This window comes from Phyllobates terribilis, unplaced genomic scaffold, assembly GCF_046119375.1.
Source record: "Phyllobates terribilis strain yellow unplaced genomic scaffold, ASM4611937v1 Scaffold_4__5_contigs__length_816908805, whole genome shotgun sequence".
Lineage (NCBI taxonomy): Eukaryota > Metazoa > Chordata > Amphibia > Anura > Dendrobatidae > Phyllobates > Phyllobates terribilis.
The window spans coordinates 4520911-4541105 of NW_027362764.1; the positions used below are offsets into that span (position 1 = coordinate 4520911).

At 52.1% G+C, this 20195-nt stretch overlaps 1 protein-coding gene across 1 annotated transcript; it reads right to left on the minus strand.

Moving 5' to 3' along the window:
• Positions 1-1973: 1973 nt before the first annotated feature.
• LOC141264776 (cyclin-dependent kinase 5 activator 1-like) lies at positions 1974-6196 on the minus strand. The gene has a single exon (XM_073677081.1). The coding sequence runs from the start codon at positions 5228-5230 to the stop codon at positions 4349-4351; it is 882 nt and encodes a 293-aa protein (XP_073533182.1). The 5' UTR covers positions 5231-6196; the 3' UTR covers positions 1974-4348.
• Between the last annotated feature and the right edge of the window lie 13999 nt (positions 6197-20195).

Genomic DNA, 20195 nt, shown 5'->3' on the forward strand with positions numbered 1-20195 from the left:
TACTGCACAGCGGATAATACATGTCTGTGCAGAACAGAGATGAAGTCTACTGTACAGCAGATAATACATGTCTGTGCAGAGCAGAGATGAAGTCTACTGCACAGCGGATAATACATGTCTGTGCAGAACAGAGATGAAGTCTACTGCACAGCAGATAATACATGTCTGTGCAGAACAGAGATGAAGTCTACTGCACAGCAGATAATACATGTATGTGCAGAACAGAGATGAAGTCTACTGCACAGCGGATAATACATGTCTGTGCAGAACAGAGATGAAGTCTACTGCACAGCAGATAATACATGTATGTGCAGAGCAGAGATGAAGTCTGCACAGCGGATAATACATGTCTGTGCAGTACAGCAAGACTTCTTACTAGACAGCAGATAACACAAGTCTAAGCAACACAGAGATGCAGTCCATTTTACTGCAGATAATACAGGTCTGGGCAGCAAATAATACAAGTCAGTGCAACATGGAGAGGCAGTTTACTGCACAGCAGGTAGTACAAGTCTGCAGCAGAAAGATGCAGGATACTTTACAGAAGATAATACGAGTCTGTGCAGCAAACAAATTCATTTGACTGTACTACAGATAATGCAAGTCTGTGCAGCATAAAGAGGCAGTCTATTGTAAAACAAACTACTAGTATGTGTTGCTTGGAGATGCAGTCTACTGTACAGCATATAATACAACTCTGTGCAGTATTAAGATGCACTCTACTGTACAGTAGATAATACAGGTCTGTGCATCACGGAGATGCAGTCTACTATACAGCAGATAAAAGTTTATACAACATGGAGACGCAGTCTTCTGCACAGCAGATAATACAAGTCTGTGTAGTCTGGGGAAGCAGTCTAATGTACAGAAGATCAAGTGCCTGTGAGCGCAGTAGTGAGAAGCGCTCTCCGGTGGCCGGTGCACAGTACTGGTTATACTGGGGGATGCCACAATGGCTCATACACCTTAGGGGAGAGTCGGAGAAACCTGCTGGGGCCGGCGGACCACCTAATGCATTGGGGTGTCCTGAAGCACCCGACTGCAGGTGCTGGGGGGAACATGCCCAATTTCTTGCTCCTGCGGGAGATCAGGCTCCCAGAGGTACGACGCCGGCTTATGACCCATCAGTGTGACCAGTGTGGACGTAAAACATGGGCGGCCGGCAGTACAGAGCCCCAGGATGACCCCTCTGCTCTGCACACGTCTCCCATCACTACCCGTTATATACATGGCACCCCTATAGTCAGGCGGCCCCCCACGCCTGCGCTGCCGGTGACTCAAACATACCATGACGTGCAGATGTCACCCCACCTGGCAGCCGGTAATAATAAGGATCCGCTCATCACTGGTGACTGCGCTGCTCACGGATCTGGCAGCCCCCCAAAACCAGACCAATATGGCTGCTGATCATAACTGCATACTCAGCCATCTCTTACATGCCCCCTCCAATTCTTGTGGTCCCCCCCGCTCGGGAGCCGTTCTCTAGAAATGTTATTTTTGTTCTTTTCTCTCCCCGGTTCTCGCTCTGCAGACACAGGCAGAGATGTAGGTCACCCCCCCAGATTGGAGTGCGTCCGGGGGGCACAATTAGCACCCGGCTCCATGGTATCTCAGCGCACAGCCCACAATCCTGGCACATGAACACACGTGAGCGGCGAGATCACCCCAGCAGCGCCCCAAAAATACACAATGCACAGCGGAAATAGATACAACCTGGGCGTCCCCCTCCTGGGATCAAATAAATAAATAAATAAATGCCCCCTACATCCAAACAACAATCCAACCCATTCATTTATTAGAGACTTAGGTACCCGGTGCCTCGTGCATCTAAATCCCGGATCAGCCCTGAAGATGGCCACCGATATAGAGAACAGCGACGGGCAGCCCCCCTGCAAAATACCACACATTGCACGAAAGCTATCACATCTGCATTGGACACATGGGGGCATTAATAGGGAGACCCCACGCCATCATTTGCTCCCCTATATAGAAATACTAGGCATTGCCTCTAAAGATAACACAGTATCCAGACGCTATAAAAAAAAATCCCCCCACCATCGTGTGCAACAATGTATCAAATAGACTGCAACATGATAATCCGTGTTACATAAATGCAGAAACCCATGTAAACAGTGGGATCCATGGTCGGCCCCGAGAAGACCCCTGTAGAGGCCCAGCTCTGTGATATGAAACAAAAAAACCCTGTAGGAAGGAGATGTCCCGGGCTCGGAGCGCGTCAATCCAATTCTCATTAACCTAAAGCCAGATCAGTGCATTAACACTAAGTGACCAGAAATAATCCTGGAGATCAGTCAACAGCAACAGAGCCCGGGCTTGACCTGTGAGAAATAGTGGGTCACCCTGATCTTACAAAACCTACTTCTCCCCCCAGGCAAGCATTCACAGCTACAATTACAATTAGAGCCGTCCCTGCTACAGAATGAACCCTAAATCCTGGGAGTATAACATAGTGACCGGAATCGGGGCCAAGACTATGAGTGACATATTGACTGGGGATTGGGGCCCAGAACACGAGTGACATAGTGACCAGGGCCACGGCCAAGGCTATGAGTGACATAGTGACTAAGGCCGTGGCTCTGAACACAAGTGACATAGTGACCAGGGCCACAGCCAAGGCTATGAGTGACATAGTGACCAAGGCCGTGGCTCTGAACACAAGTGACATAGTGACCAGGGCCACAGCCAAGGCTATGAGTGACATAGTGACCAAGGCCGTGGCTCTGAACACAAGTGACATGGTGAACAGGACCGTGGCTCAGAACACAAGTGACATAGTGAACAGGACCGTGGCCCAGAACACAAGTGACATAGTGAACAGGACGGTGGCTCAGAACACAAGTGACATAGTGACCAGGGCCGTGGCTCAGAACACAAGTGACATAGTGACCAGGGCCGTGGCTCAGAACACAAGTGACATAGTGAACAGGACCGTGGCCCAGAACACAAGTGACATAGTGAACAGGACGGTGGCTCAGAACACAAGTGACATAGTGACCAGGGCCGTGGCTCAGAACACAAGTGACATAGTGACCAGGGCCGTGGCTCAGAACACAAGTGACATAGTGACCAGGGCCGTGGCTCAGAACACAAGTGACATAGTGACCAAGGCCACGGCCAAGACTATGAGTGACACAGTGAGCAGGGCAGAGTCCAAGACTATGAATAAAATAGTGACCAGGGCCAAGACTATGCATAACACAGTAACCAGGGTTGTGACCCAGACTATGAGTGACATAGTGACCAGGGCCGTAGCCCAGACTATGAGTGACATAATGACTGAGGACCGGGGCCCAGAACATGAGTGATATAGTGACCAAAGTCACGGCTAAGACTATGAGTGACATAGTGACCCCTGGGCCATTAATATGAGTGACACAGAAACCAGGGGCGCATCCAAGACAATAAATAAAATAGCGACCAGGGCTAAGACTATGAATGACACAGTGACCAGGGCCGTGGCCCAGACTATGAGTGACATAGTGACCAGGGCCAAGTCCAAGACTACGAGGGACATTGTGACTGGGACTTCGGCTCAGGCAATGAGTGACATAGTGACCTGAAACAGGGCCCAGACTATGAGCGACATAGTGACCGGGACCGGGGTTCCAGACTATGAGGGACATATCTGAATCTGGGGCCAAACCTGCAAGACACCATCAAGACTCGACATAAGTTAAAATCATCAGAGTAACTGCAGTAGAATTTGATGATTTTGGAAAAACTTTGAGGGCAGCACGAGGAAACTTCCACACAACCTGAAGACATCAGAAGAAAAGCAACATCAGACCCATCACAAGTGTCACATTTCTGGAGGGACTCAGAAGAGGACGGCACTGTCCACCATTACCTATCTCTAGAACCTGGACCCAACTGCCAAAAGAAGCTGGGGCTACTTATATCAGTGCAAATATACATCCGGGCCGCACCCTGTCAGCGGGTGGTGGAGAGAACATGGAATCCATTGAGTATCTCGTTCCCATTTATGTTCCTCTCCCTGGATTGTATGTATTTGTACGAGAGGCAAGAGTCTGGTGATTGCTTTGGGATGACAGTGATAAAAAGTAAGGTATCAAGTCTTCATAAGGAAAGGGACAGGAGGTGATGTGAGCGCGAGGCACTTGCTGGCCCTAAAACAAATATGCACGTTGGTCGGTGGTTACGCTGCCTCAAATTCTCCACCACCTCTCAACGTAGACAATGCACAAAAGGTTGAATGTGGTCCCATTTTGTCCTTTTATATAATTTTTTTGGCTACTGGATCATTGTTGTCGGCCAGGGATATCAGTCCTGACCTGTAACGGATCTTGGTCTACTCTCTGAAGGACAGTCACCGGTCAAGTACTCTGGAGAATTCATCACGGTTGCCCTCATTTTTTAGGTCAGCAAACACCTGGGTGAAATAGTGCGGGTCAGCGTTAATTCTCAACATCTTGGCACTCATGGAATCAATGATACAAAGACATCGGTCCCAGAAGGCATCTTTGCCTGCTTCTACCAAAAAGGGTTTTAGAGGGTAGGAAATCTCATTGCCCATGTAAGAGTAGGATAGGTACAGGCAAGTCAAGAGAGTGGCTTGCAAGTCATGCTCAGTGGCCACAGAGTCCCCATCAATGACATCCCTGCAGAGCAAGTAGACAAAAACCACGTTGGCCGGGGTGACGAAGGCCTGGTCTTGCCATCCCTGGAGAAGCAAGGAGCGGTCCACACTACGTAGCCATAGAATAGGGTCTGTGGGGGATAAGTGTTTCAGTCGGTAGCATCTTCTGCAGAGGAATTCTCCAAGGCATTTCAGTAGTTCACCAGTGGAGGCTTGGACTATGACTCTCTTCGGAGAACCACCACCGGTGGTGTTGGAGACCTTCTTGATGGAGGATATCTGCTTGGAGCTCAGAGGTGCCAGGGGTTGACTGTCATAGCTGGAGAGATTGGCACAGGACAATGATTTTTTCACATTCTCGTGGTTTAAATGGGCGACATCCTTTTGGTAATTGCTGTTAGCGGTTCCCTTCCTCGATGTCTTCTTCTTGGTGGAGGCCACCAGTCTCTTCCAGGTGAGAGCAGGGATGAACATGGAGTGTCGTTTCAGCGCCTTGTCAGGCTTCTGTCCGCTGCTTTTGCTGACACTTGTATAATGTGCCAGGGATCCTGAGCCATCATCGTACAGGCTGGCTTTCCGAGAGCCTGGTGACAGGGACAAGACAGTGCCCATGCTGGCAGAGATCTTCACGAGCAAGACGACGGTGGAGAGAAGGCCAAGGAGCCTGTGTAAAGCAATAATTTCCAATCTGCTAGAGGTTGATGAATTGCATCAAGCTGAGGAATGAGATTGACAGCTCTTTGTTGCCTGCATTGCAGGACACGAGTGGCGTTACCCCCTAAACAATATGCACCAAATGAGGGGGATTAGGTGCCCGTAAATGAAGGGAAGTCAGTCTCTGCCCAATGGATTGTTCTGGGCTCTGCAGTCTGTTCTTGCCGCGGCCCTCAGAGGTCCATTCAATGCAAATGGGAGGTCTTCATCTGCAGGGTCTTCAGTCTGCTGAGATGAGGCGGCGGAGGAGGAGGAAGGGTCTCGGAGGATGAATCCTTCATTCAGATGCTGCTCCCTCCATCTGGCTGGTGGTCTTCCTTTTTTTCTGAGATCGGCACTGCAGATAGGAGGGGGTCAGATGTTACCAGGGATATGGAGGGATGTGGCTGCAGATTGGCTCTCGCCCACCGTCAGTTACACCTGCTATCGATCCGTCCTTGTTCATCCGAAATATTGTTGAATGACGATGACGGGAGTGATAGTCAAGAGCCCACCTAGACAAAGGCGGATGAGGAGTCTCTGTCAGTCCATGCAGGGAGTGCGGAGATTGCTCTTGTGCAGAAAGGGTTAACCCACCGGCTTTGTCAGATGGGAAGGGGAGGATGACTCCTGTCCTATGCGCCTGCTGCTGGGAAGATTTTCCAGTGGAAGGTGAGATGTAGATCACTTCTTGTCGCTGGGAAGATGCCCTCCTGTGCAGTCAGTGTCTGGTGGAGCCCCCCAGTCGTGCCGCATTGGTCAGGGGGTCTGCAGCGTTCAGCATCTGATGAGGGACAGGAGATACTGAGAGGAGAGGGCTGATCCTGCTCCCGAGCTCACAGGCATCTCTGTGCGGCTGATCCAACCAGCTCTGCTCTTCCAGGGGGAATGAAGCTCAGGCATTATGATTTGTTCTCTGCCTCCCCCCCCCAATCTATGGCTGTACATTCATGTACTGTAGCAGAGGTTGCAGCGCCACCTGGAGGACATATGAGAATCTTCTGCATCTCTTTGTTCCAGGGACAGCTGTGAGCCTGCTCCATTGTTATATGCTGTCTATTCACTGCCTGGCATACATATCGCCCAGGATGTGTGTGGCCCAGCACAGCGGGTGACATGTCGACACTCTCCCCACCTGGAAACTGCAACAGGGCACATGAGGATTGAAAGGGCTGCGGTCAAGGTTTATGTAAATTTAGCTTAATTATTGCACAAGAATGAAGTTCTGAACCTTTCTAAAATGGGCCATACACCTGTATCCTGTGCGGCCATACACCTGTATCTTGTGCGGCCATACACCTGTATCCTGTGCGGCCATACACCTGTATCCTGTGCGGCCATACACCTGTATCCTGTGCGGCCATACACCTGTATCTTGTGCGGCCATACACCTGTATCCTGTGCGGCCATACACCTGTATCTTGTGCGGCCATACACCAGTATCTTGTGCGGCCATACACCTGTATCTTGTGCGGCCATACACCTGTATCCTGTGCGGCCATACACCTGTATCTTGTGCGGCCATACACCTGTATCCTGTGCGGCCATACACCTGTATCCTGTGCGGCCATACACCTGTATCCTGTACGGCCATACACCTGTATCTTGTGCGGCCATACACCTGTATCCTGTGCGGCCATACACCTGTATCTTGTGCGGCCATACACCTGAATCCTGTGAGGCCATACACCTGTATCCTGTGCGGCCATACACCTGTAACTTGTGAGGCCATACACCTGTATCTTGTGCGGCCATACACCTGTATCCTGTGCGGCCATACACCTGTATCCTGTGCGGCCATACACCTGTATCTTGTGCGGCCATACACCTGTATCCTGTGCGGCCATACACCTGTATCCTGTGCGGACATACACCTGTAACTTGTGAGGCCATACACCTGTATCTTGTGCGGCCATACACCTGTATCCTGTGCGGCCATACACCTGTATCTTGTGCGGCCATACACCTGTATCTTGTGCGGCCATACACCTGTATCCTGTGCGGCCATACACCTGTATCTTGTGCGGCCATACACCTGTATCTTGTGCGGCCATACACCTGTATCCTGTGCGGCCATACACCTGTATCCTGTGCGGCCATACACCTGTATCTTGTGCGGCCATACACCTGTATCCTGTGCGGCCATACACCTGTATCTTGTGCGGCCATACACCTGTATCCTGTGCGGCCATACACCTGTATCCTGTGAGGCCATACACCTGTATCCTGTGCGGCCATACACCAGTATCTTGTGCGGCCATACACCTGTATCTTGTGCGGCCATACACCTGTATCTTGTGCGGCCATACACCAGTATCTTGTGCGGCCATACACCTGTATCTTGTGCGGCCATACACCTGTATCCTGTGCGGCCATACACCTGTATCTTGTGCGGCCATACACCTGTATCCTGTGCGGCCATACACCTGTATCTTGTGCGGCCATACACCTGTATCCTGTGCGGCCATACACCTGTATCTTGTGCGGCCATACACCTGTATCCTGTGCGGCCATACACCTGTATCTTGTGCGGCCATACACCTGAATCCTGTGAGGCCATACACCTGTATCCTGTGCGGCCATACACCTGTATCCTGTGCGGCCATACACCTGTATCCTGTGCGGCCATACATCTGTAACTTGTGAGGCCATACACCTGTATCTTGTGCGGCCATACACCTGTATCCTGTGCGGCCATACACCTGTATCCTGTGCGGCCATACACCTGTATCCTGTGAGGCCATACACCTGTATCCTGTGCGACCATACACCTGTATCTTGTGCGGCCATACACCTGTATCCTGTGAGGCCATACACCTGTATCCTGTGCGGCCATACACCTGTATCCTGTGCGGCCATACACCTGTATCTTGTGCGGCCATACACCTGTATCCTGTGAGGCCATACACCAGTATCCTGTGCGGCCATACACCTGTATCTTGTGCGGCCATACACCTGTATCCTGTGCGACCATACACCTGTATCTTGTGCGGCCATACACCAGTATCCTGTGCGGCCATACACCTGTATCTTGTGCGGCCATACACCTGTATCCTGTGCGGCCATACACCTGTATCTTGTGCGGTCATACACCTGTATCCTGTGAGGCCATACACCAGTATCCTGTGCGGCCATACACCTGTATCCTGTGCGGCCATACACCTGTATCCTGTGCGGCCATACACCTGTAACTTGTGAGGCCATACACCTGTATCTTGTGCGGCCATACACCTGTATCTTGTGAGGCCATACACCTGTATCCTGTGAGGCCATACGCCTGTATCCTGTGCGGCCATACGCCAGTATCCTGTGCGGCCATACGCCAGTATCCTGTGCGGCCATACACCTGTATCTTGTGCGGCCATACACCTGTATCCTGTGAGGCCATACACCTGTATCCTGTGCGGCCATACACCGGTATCTTGTGCGGCCATACACCTGTATCCTGTGCGGCCATACACCTGTAACTTGTGAGGCCATACACCTGTATCCTGTGCGGCCATACACCTGTATCCTGTGCGGCCATACACCGGTATCTTGTGCGGCCATACACCTGTATCCTGTGCGGCCATACACCTGTAACTTGTGCGGCCATACACCTGTATCCTGTGCGGCCATACACCTGTATCTTGTGCGGCCATACACCTGTATCTTGTGCGGCCATACACCTGTATCTTGTGCGGCCATACACCTGTATCTTGTGCGGCCATACACCTGTATCCTGTGCGGCCATACACCTGTATCCTGTGAGGCCATACAACTGTATCCTGTGCGGCCATTAGTGATGAGCGAGCGTGCTTGTTTAACCCTTTCGCCGAGCATGCTCAGGTGTTTTCCGAGTATCTTTGGCGTGCTCGCATATTAAGTTCGAGTCCCTGCGACTGCATGATTTATGACTGTTAGTCAGCCTCAACACATGTGAGGATTCCCTAACAAACAGGCAATCTCTGCTTGTGTTGAGGCTAACATCCATAAATCATGCAGATGCAGGGATTCGAACTTAGCATGCGAACACGCCAAAGATACTCGGAAAGCACCTGAGCATGCTCGGTGAAAGGGTTAAACAAGCATGCTCGCTCATCACTAATGGCCATACACCTGTATCTTGTGATTAGAGCCTTCTGTCCTTTTGTTACTATGATTTTGTCTGTTCATGATCCATCTAAAGTTTATGCTTTTTGTTGATCTAGAGTATGGGTTGTATTTTTCTAATCCTGGGCAGGTCTTTTTTCCTAAACCTGGTCAGGTCTTTCCTTTAAGCCTGGTCGATCTTTTGTGTGAGCCTGGGTTGTCTTTTCTTCTAAACCTGATCGTGTTTTTTCGTTTGAGCCTGAGTGGTCTTTTCCTCTGAGCCGGGGCGGTATTTTCCTTTGAGCCTGGGCGGGTCTTTTTGTTGGAGCCTGAGCCTGGGCGGGTCTTTTTGTTTGAGCCTGGGCGGGTCTTTTTGTTGGAGCCTGAGCCTGGGCGGGTCTTTTTGTTTGAGCCTGGGCGGGTCTTTTTGTTGGAGCCTGGGCGGGTCTTTTTGTTGGAGCCTGAGCCTGGGTGGGTCTTTTTGTTGGAGCCTGAGCCTGTCTTTTTGTTGGAGCCTGGGTGGGTCTTTTTGTTGGAGCCTGGGCGGGTCTTTTTGTTGGAGCCTGAGCCTGGGCGGGTCTTTTTGTTGGAGCCTGGGCGGGTCTTTTTGTTGGAGCCTGGGCGGGTCTTTTTGTTGGAGCCTGAGCCTGGGTGGGTCTTTTTGTTGGAGCCTGAGCCTGGGTGGGTCTTTTTGTTGGAGCCTGAGCCTGTCTTTTTGTTGGAGCCTGGGCGGGTCTTTTTGTTGGAGCCTGGGCGGGTCTTTTTGTTGGAGCCTGAGCCTGGGCGGGTCTTTTTGTTGGAGCCTGGGCGGGTCTTTTTGTTTGAGCCTGGGCGGGTCTTTTTGTTGGAGCCTGGGCGGGTCTTTTTGTTGGAGCCTGGGCGGGTCTTTTTGTTGGAGCCTGAGCCTGGGCGGGTCTTTTTGTTGGAGCCTGAGCCTGGGTGGGTCTTTTTGTTGGAGCCTGAGCCTGTCTTTTTGTTGGAGCCTGGGCGGGTCTTTTTGTTGGAGCCTGGGCGGGTCTTTGTGTTGGAGCCTGGGCGGGTCTTTTTGTTGGAGCCTGGGCGGGTCTTTTTGTTGGAGCCTGGGCGGGTCTTTTTGTTGGAGCCTGGGCGGGTCTTTTTGTTGGAGCCTGGGCGGGTCTTTTTGTTGGAGCCTGGGCGGGTCTTTTTGTTGGAGCCTGAGCCTGGGTGGGTCTTTTTGTTGGAGCCTGAGCCTGGGTGGGTCTTTTTGTTGGAGCCTGAGCCTGTCTTTTTGTTGGAGCCTGGGCGGGTCTTTTTGTTGGAGCCTGGGCGGGTCTTTTTGTTGGAGCCTGAGCCTGGGCGGGTCTTTTTGTTGGAGCCTGGGCGGGTCTTTTTGTTTGAGCCTGGGCGGGTCTTTTTGTTGGAGCCTGGGCGGGTCTTTTTGTTGGAGCCTGGGCGGGTCTTTTTGTTGGAGCCTGAGCCTGGGCGGGTCTTTTTGTTGGAGCCTGGGCGGGTCTTTTTGTTTGAGCCTGGGCGGGTCTTTTTGTTGGAGCCTGGGCGGGTCTTTTTGTTGGAGCCTGGGCGGGTTTTTTTGTTGGAGCCTGGGCGGGTTTTTTTGTTGGAGCCTGGGCGGGTCTTTTTGTTGGAGCCTGGGCGGGTCTTTTTGTTGGAGCCTGAGCCTGGGTGGGTCTTTTTGTTGGAGCCTGAGCCTGGGTGGGTCTTTTTGTTGGAGCCTGAGCCTGTCTTTTTGTTGGAGCCTGGGCGGGTCTTTTTGTTGGAGCCTGGGCGGGTCTTTTTGTTGGAGCCTGAGCCTGGGCGGGTCTTTTTGTTGGAGCCTGGGCGGGTCTTTTTGTTTGAGCCTGGGCGGGTCTTTTTGTTGGAGCCTGGGCGGGTCTTTTTGTTGGAGCCTGGGCGGGTCTTTTTGTTGGAGCCTGGGCGGGTCTTTTTGTTGGAGCCTGAGCCTGGGCGGGTCTTTTTGTTGGAGCCTGGGCGGGTCTTTTTGTTTGAGCCTGGGCGGGTCTTTTTGTTGGAGCCTGGGCGGGTCTTTTTGTTGGAGCCTGGGCGGGTTTTTTTGTTGGAGCCTGGGCGGGTTTTTTTGTTGGAGCCTGGGCGGGTCTTTTTGTTGGACCCTGGGCGGGTCTTTTTGTTGGAGCCTGAGCCTGGGCGGGTCTTTTTGTTGGAGCCTGGGCGGGTCTTTTTGTTTGAGCCTGGGCGGGTCTTTTTGTTTGAGCCTGGGCGGGTCTTTTTGTTGGAGCCTGAGCCTGGGCGGGTCTTTTTGTTGGAGCCTGGGCGGGTCTTTTTGTTTGAGCCTGGGCGGGTCTTTTTGTTGGAGCCTGGGCGGGTCTTTTTGTTGGAGCCTGGGCGGGTCTTTTTGTTGGAGCCTGGGCGGGTTTTTTTGTTGGAGCCTGGGCGGGTCTTTTTGTTGGACCCTGGGCGGGTCTTTTTGTTGGAGCCTGAGCCTGGGCGGGTCTTTTTGTTGGAGCCTGGGCGGGTCTTTTTGTTTGAGCCTGGGCGGGTCTTTTTGTTTGAGCCTGGGCGGGTATTTTTTTTTGAGCCTGGGCAGTTCTTTTCTTCTGAGGCTGTTTTTTTTTTTTTACTAAGCATGGACAAGCTTTTCCTTTGGGTGGGTGGCATTTTCCTTTGTTCCTGACTGAGTTTTTTTTATCTGGGCCCGGGCAGGTATTTTCTTCAGAGCCTGGAAAGTGTCTTTTACTTTGTAGAAAATAGATACTCCAGCTTAACGAACAAACAAAGCTTCTTTATTTGTGGGTAAATACAAAAAATAGTGGTTAAAAGGTCAGATAAATAACATGGATAAAACGCCATGCATAGCAGAGCTAGGACATCCACACATTTCAAGTGCATTGCACCCTTAGTCATGAACTTAGACACTCTTAGTTTTTTCCTCTGAGCCTGACTGGGCTTTTTCCCCTGAGCCTGGGCGGTTCTTTTCTTCTGAGCCTGGGCAGGTCTTTTCTTCTGAGCTTGGGCAGGATCTCTTCTTCTGAGCCTGGGCGGGTCTTTTCTTCTGAGCCTGGGCGGGTCTTTTCTTCTGAGCTTGGGCAGGATCTCTTCTTCTGAGCCTGGGCGGGTCTTTTCTTCTGAGCTTGGGCAGGATCTTTTCTTCTGAGCCTGGGCGGGTCTTTTCTTCTGAGCCTGGGCAGGTCTTTTCTACTGAGCTTGGGCAGGATCTCTTCTTCTGAGCCTGGGCGGGTCTTTTCTTCTGAGCTTGGGCAGGATCTTTTCTTCTGAGCCTGGGCGGGTCTTTTCTTCTGAGCCTGTGCGGGTCTTTTCTTCTGAGCCTGGGCGGGTCTTTTCTTCTGAGCCTGGGCAGGTCTTTTCTACTGAGCTTGGGCAGGATCTCTTCTTCTGAGCCTGGGCGGGTCTTTTCTTCTGAGCTTGGGCAGGATCTCTTCTTCTGAGCCTGGGTGGGTCTTTTCTTCTGAGCCTGGGCGGGTCTTTTCTTCTGAGCTTGGGCAGGATCTCTTCTTCTGAGCCTGGGCGGGTCTTTTCTTTTGAGCTTGGGCAGGATCTTTTCTTCTGAGCCCGGGCAGGTCTTTTCTTCTGAGCTTGGGCAAGGTCTTTTCTTCTGAGCTTGGGCAAGGTCTTTTCTTCTGAGCTTGGGCAAGGTCTTTTCTTCTGAGCTTGGGCAAGGTCTTTTCTTCTGAGCTAGACCTGTTTTTCTTTCCTACTGACCCTGACTGTTTTTCCCCCTGAGCTTGGGCAGTCTTTCATCTGAGCCTGGGCGGATCTTTTCTTCTAATCCTGACTGGTTTCTTTTTTTTGCTAAGCATGGGCAAGTTGGGTCGTCTTTTCATTTGACCCTCACCAAGTTTTTTTCTCTGAGTCTAGGCGGTCTTTTCCTCTGAGCCGGACTGGGTTTTTTCCTCTGAGACTAGACAGTGAATTTTATCTGAGCCTGGGTGAGTCTTTTCCTCTGAGCCTGAGCAGTCTTTTCCTCTGAGCCTGAGCAGTCTTTTCCTCAGAGCCTGAGCAGTCTTTTCCTCAGAGCCTGAGCAGTCTTTTCCTCAGAGCCTGGACCGTTTTTTCCTTAGAGCCTGGACGGTCTTTATCTTAGAGCCTGGACAGTCTTTTCCTTAGAGCCTGGACGGTCTTTATCTTAAAGCCTGGACGGTCTTTCCCTCTTAGCCTGAGTGGGATTTTTTTTTTTACTAAGCATGGGTGATCTTTTCCTCTGGGACTGGGCGGTCTCTTCCTCTGGGACTGGGTGGTCTCTTCTTCTGCGACTGGGCGGTCTCTTCCTCTGCGACTGGGCAGTCTCTTCCTCTGCGACTGGGCGGTCTTTTCCTATGGGACTGGGTGGTCTTTTCCTCTGGGCCTGGGTGGTATTTTCTTCTGAGCCTGAGCCGTCTTTTCCTCTGAGCCTGGGTATTGTTTTCCTCTGGCCCTGGATGGTCTTTTTCTATGGGACTGGGAGGTCTTTTCTTCTGGGACTAGGTGGCCTTTTGCTCTGGGACAGTGTATTGTTTTCCTCTGGCTCTGGGCAGTCTTTTCTTCTGAGCCTGGGTGGTATTTTCCTCTGAGCCTGGGTATTGTTTTCCTCTGGCCCTTTCGCGGTCTTTTCCTCTGAGCATGGGTGGTCTTTTCCTCTGAGCCTGGGTATTGTTTTCCTCTGACCCTGGGCGGTCTTTTCTTCTGAGCCTGCGTGGTTGTTACGCACACGCCCGGACGGACTGGCGTGAGCGTGGTTAGTGATCCCACTGGAACATGAACCGAGGAGTGCCTGGAGGGGCGTGACTAAGTATCAACTCGGTCCGAGCAGAGGGACCAGGTGCTGCTCCAGGTCAGACCCCGGTCACAGCAGTTGACCCACACCGGGGAATGCAGGAACAGGCAGGTTAGGCTGGCATACAGACAGGTGGGTACTGGCAGGCACGGCTGGTATGCAGACAGGTGGGTACTGGCAGGCACGGCTGGGGTGCAGACGGGTGGGTACTGGCAGGTAGGAACGCAGGCAGGATAGGGACCAGTACAGACTGGGATACAGGAACAGAGCCGCAGGTGCGGTAGACAAGCAGAGCAGAGCAAAACCCACAGGTGCGGTAGACAAGCAGAGCAGAGCAAAACCCGCAGGTGCGGTAGACAAGCAGAGCAGAGCAAAACCCGCAGGTGCGGTAGACAAGCAGAGCAGAGCAAAACCCGCAGGTGCGGTAGACAAGCAGAGCAAAGCAAAACCCGCAAGTGCGGTAGACAAGCAAAGCAGAGCAAAACCCGCAAGTGCAGTAGACAAGCAAAGCAGAGCAAAACCCGCAGGTGTGGTAGACAAGCAGAGCAGAGCAAATCCCACAGGTGGGTAGACAAGCAGAGCAAAACCCGCAGGTGCAGTAGACAAGCAGAGCAGAGCAAAACCCGCAGGTGCGGTAGACAAGCAAAGCAGAGCAAAACCCGCAGGTGCGGTAGACAAGCAGAGCAAAGCAAAACCCGCAGGTGCGGTAGACAAGCAGAGCAGAGCAAAACCCACAGGTGCGGTAAACAAGCAGAGCAGAGCAAAACCCGCAGGTGCGGTAGACAAGCAGAGCAGAGCAAAACCCACAGGTGCGGTAGACAAGCAGAGCAGAGCAAAACCCGCAGGTGCGGTAGACAAGCAGAGCAGAGCAAAACCCGCAGGTGCGGTAGACAAGCAGAGCAGAGCAAAACCCGCAGGTGCGGTAGACAAGCAGAGCAAAGCAAAACCCGCAAGTGCGGTAGACAAGCAAAGCAGAGCAAAACCCGCAAGTGCAGTAGACAAGCAAAGCAGAGCAAAACCCGCAGGTGTGGTAGACAAGCAGAGCAGAGCAAATCCCACAGGTGGGTAGACAAGCAGAGCAAAACCCGCAGGTGCAGTAGACAAGCAGAGCAGAGCAAAACCCGCAGGTGCGGTAGACAAGCAAAGCAGAGCAAAACCCGCAGGTGCGGTAGACAAGCAGAGCAGAGCAAAACCCGCAGGTGCGGTAGACAAGCAGAGCAGAGCAAAACCCACAGGTGCGGTAAACAAGCAGAGCAGAGCAAAACCCGCAGGTGCGGTAGACAAGCAGAGCAAAACCCACAGGTGCGGTAGACAAGCAGAGCAGAGCAAAACCCGCAGGTGCGGTAGACAAGCAAAGCAAAGCAAAACCCGCAGGTGCGGTAAACAAGCAGAGCAGAGCAAAACCCGCAGGTGCGGTAGAGAAGCAGAGCAGAGCAAAACCCGCAGGTGCGGTAGACAAGCAGAGCAGAGCAAAACCCGCAGGTGCGGTAAACAAGCAGAGCAGAGCAAAACCCGCAGGTGCGGTAGACAAGCAGAGCAAAACCCACAGGTGCGGTAGACAAGCAGAGCAGAGCAAGACCCGCAGGTGCGGTAGACAAGCAAAGCAGAGCAAAACCCGCAGGTGCGGTAGACAAGCAAAGCAGAGCAAAACCCACAGGTGCGGTAGACAAGCAGAGCAGAGCAAAACCTGCAGATGCGGTAGACAAGCAGAGCAGAGCAAAACCCGCAGGTGCGGTAGACAAGCAGAGCAGAGCAAAACCCACAGGTGCGGTAGACAAGCAGAGCAAAACCCACAGGTGCGGCAGACAAGCAGAGCAAAACCCACATGTGCGGTAGACAAGCAGAGCAAAACCCACAGGTGCGGTAGACAAGCAGAGCAGAGCAAGACCCGCAGGTGCGGTAGACAAGCAAAGCAGAGCAAAAACCGCAGGTGCGGTAGACAAGCAGAGCAGAGCAAGACCCGCAGGTGCGGTAGACAAGCAAAGCAGAGCAAAATCCGCAGGTGCGGTAGACAAGCAAAGCAGAGCAAAACCCACAGGTGCGGTAGACAAGCAGAGCAGAGCAAAACCTGCAGATGCGGTAGACAAGCAGAGCAAAACCCGCAGGTGCGGTAGACAAGCAGAGCAGAGCAAAACCCACAGGTGCGGTAGACAAGCAGAGCAAAACCCACAGGTGCGGCAGACAAGCAGAGCAAAACCCACAGGTGCGGCAGACAAGCAGAGCAGAGCAAAACCACAGAGCAGAAGGTGCAGGCAGACAGGACAGGGCACTGTTCACATGGAACAGACTGGGAAACACAGTAAGATAGCTAGAACACAGGAGGTAGATACGGAGGCAGGGAAACGGGACAAGCAGAACCAGATACACACAAGGTACTTACAATGAAGCAGCGAGTGGACACAAAACTCACAAACAGAAGTACAGAGACGAGTTAGAGTTAGGTGCAGGTTCAGACACTGCAGGAAAAGGGCAGGTACGGACATAGAGACAAACAGGTAACGGGCTAGGACACAGTTCAGACAGGAACTGAAACAAGATACAGGAACGAGCCTAGGAACTCAGCCCCCAAGGGTAGCGGAAACGGACTAGAAGTCACAGATACAGGAAACAGGCCTGGGTATACAGCCCCCAGGGTGGCGGAAACAGACAAGATACAGGACAGGACCTGGCGACTCAGTTGCACAGAACACACTGAAAGAAAGTGTTGCTCAGGCACCTCCTACTGAGTGGAAGGGGTTTAAGTATCCAGTGACTCACAGCAATAGGCTGGGGACGCATTAGGACTGTGCACACAGTAACTATAAGAAACAGGCAGTAAATGCGCCGCCGCCCTCAGCAATCAGACAAGAGACATGCACACAGCAGGTACTGGAGCAAAGTGTGCAGCCTGGACTGATAGGTAAGATGGCGGTCTTGCATGGTGGGAGGTGGTAAGCTATGCCAGCACGCCACCAGGAATGTTACAGTTGTCTTTTCCTCTGAGCCTGTGTGATCTTTTCCTCTGAGCCTGGGTGGTGCTTTCCTCTGGGCCTGGACGGTCTTTTCCTCTGAGCCTGGATATTGTTTTCCTCTGGCCCTGGGTGGTCTTTTTCTCTGGGACTGGGCGGTCTTTTCTTCTGAGCCTGGGTGCTCTTTTCCTCTGTGCCTGGGTGGTCTTTTCCTCTGAGCCTGGGTGGTCTTTTCCTCTGACCCTTTGGCGGTCTTTTCCTCTGACCCTTTGGCGGTCTTTTCCTCTGGGCCTGGGTGGTATTTTCTTCTGAGCCTGGGCAGTTTTTTCCTCTGAGCCTGGGCGGTCTTTTCCTCTGAGCCTGGGTATTGTTTTCCTCTGGCCCTGGATGGTCTTTTCCTATGGGACTGGGTGGTCTTTTCCTCTTGGACTAGGTGGCCTTTTGCTCTGGGACAGTGTATTGTTTTCCACTGGCCCTTTGGCGGTCTTTTCCTCTGAACCTGGGTATTGTTTTCCTCTGACCCTGGGCGGTCTTTTCTTCTGAGCCTGCGTGGTCTTTTCCTCTGAGCCTGGGTGGTCTTTTCCTCTGAACCTGGGTATTGTTTTCCTCTGACCCTGGGCGGTCTTTTCTTCTGAGCCTGGGTATTGCTTTCCTCTTTCCCTGGGTGGTCTTTTCCTATGGGACTGGGCGGTCTTTTCCTATGGGACGGGGTGGTCTTTTCCTCTGGGACTGGGTGGCCTTTTGCTCTGGGACAGGGTATTGTTTTCCTCTGGCTCTGGGTGGTCTTTTCTTCTGAGCCTGGGTATTGTTTTCCTCTGGCCCTTTGGCGGTCTTTTCCTCTGAACCTGGGTATTGCTTTCCTCTGGGCTTGGGCGAGATTTTCTTTTGAGCCTGGGCGGCCTTTTCCTCTGAGCCTGGGTGGTCTTTTCCTTTGGTACTGGTGGTCTATTCCTCTGAGCCTGGGTATTGTTTTCCTCTGAAGCTGGGTATTGTTTTCCTCTGGCCCTGGGTGGTCTTTTCCTCTAAGCCTGGGTGGTCTTTTTCCTATGGTACTGGTGGTCTTTTCCTCTGAACCTGGGTATTGTTTTCCTCTGGGCTTGGGCGGTCTTTCTTTTAAGGTTGGGCACATTTCATACCCTAATCCTTGCACTTTCCCTTTCAGTCGTGTTGGTCTTTGACTTGAAGGGGCGATTTACTGCCCTGGACATAGTAAAGATGGGAGGGGGCACTGGAAGTTGCACAGAACACACTGAAAGAAAGTGTTGCTCAGGCACCTCCTACTGGGTGGAGGGGGTTTAAGTATCCAGTGACTCACAGCAATAGGCTGGGGACGCATTAGGACTGCGCACACAGTAACTATAAGAAACAGGCAGTAACCGCACCGCCGACCTAAGCAATCAGACAAGAGACATGCACACAGCAGGTAATGGAGCAAAGTGTGCAGCCTGGACTGATAGGTAAGATGGCGGTCTTGCATGGTGGGAGGTGGTAAGTCATGCCAGCACGCCGCCAGGGATGTTACAGTGGTCTTTTCCTCTGAGCCTGTGTGATCTTTTCCTCTGAGCCTGGGTGGTGCTTTCCTCTGGCCCTGGACGGTCTTTTCCTCTGAGCCTGGGTATGGTTTTCCTCTGGCCCTGGGTGGTCTTTTCCTCTGAGCCTGGGTGGTCTTTTCCTCTGAGCCTGGGTATTGTTTTCCTCTGGCCCTGGACGGTCTTTTCCTATGGGACTGGGTGGTCTTTTCCTCTGGGACTAGGTGGCCTTTTGCTCTAGGACAGTGTATTGTTTTCCTCTGGCCCTTTGGCGGTCTTTTCCTCTGAACCTGGGTATTGTTTTCCTCTGGCCCTGGGCGGTCTTTTCCTCTGAACCTGGGTATTGTTTTCCTCTGACCCTGAGCGGTCTTTTCTTCTCAGCCTGCGTGGTCTTTTCTTCTGAGCCTGGGTGGTCTTTTCCTCTGAGCCTGGGTATTGTTTTCCTCTTTCCCTGGGTGGTCTTTTCCTATGGGACTGGGCGGTCTTTTCCTATGGGACTGGGTGGTCTTTTCCTCTGGGACTGGGTGGCCTTTTGCTCTGGGACAGAGTATTGTTTTCCTCTGGCTCTGGGTGGTCTTTTCTTCTGAGCCTGGGTATTGTTTTCCTCTGGCCCTTTGGCGGTCTTTTCCTCTGAACCTGGGTAATGTTTTCCTCTGGGCTTGGGCGATATTTTCTTCTGAGCCTGGGCGGTCTTTTCCTCTGAGCCTGGGTAGTCTTTTCCTATGGTACTGGTGGTCTTTTCCTCTGAAGCTGGGTATTGTTTTCCTCTGAAGCTGGGTATTGTTTTCCTCTGAAGCTGGGTATTGTTTTCCTCTGAACCTGGGTGGTCTTTTTCCTATGGTACTGGTGGTCTTTTCCTCTGAACCTGGGTATTGTTTTCCTCTGGCCCTGGGCGGTCTTTTCCTCTGAACCTGGGTATTGTTTTCCTCTGACCCTGGGCGGTCTTTTCTTCTGAGCCTGCGTGGTCTTTTCCTCTGAACCTGGGTATTGTTTTTCTCTGACCCTGGGCGGTCTTTTTCCTATGGTAATGGTGGTCTTTTCCTCTGAACCTGGGTATTGTTTTCCTCTGAGCCTGGGTGGTCTTTTTCCTATGGTACTGGTGGTCTTTTCCTCTGAACCTGGGTATTGTTTTCCTCTGAAGCTGGGTATTGTTTTCCTCTGAACCTGGATTGTCTTTTCCTCTGAGCCTGGGTGGTCTTTTTCCTATCGTACTGGTGGTCTTTTCCTCTGAACCTGGGTATTGTTTTCCTCTGGCCCTGGGCGGTCTTTTCCTCTGAACCTGGGTATTGTTTTCCTCTGACCCTGAGCGGTCTTTTCTTCTGAGCCTGCGTGGTCTTTTCCTCTGAAGCTGGGTATTATTTTCCTCTGAACCTGGGTGGTCTTTTCCTCTGAGCCTGGGTGGTCTTTTTCCTATGGTACTGGCGGTCTTTTCCTCTGAACCTGGGTATTGTTTTCCTCTGACCCTGGGCGGTCTTTTCTTCTGAGCCTGCGTGGTCTTTTCCTCTGAACCTGGGTATTGTTTTTCTCTGACCCTGGGCGGTCTTTTTCCTATGGTACTGGTGGTCTTTTCCTCTGAACCTGGGTATTGTTTTCCTCTGAGCCTGGGTGGTCTTTTTCCTATGGTACTGGTG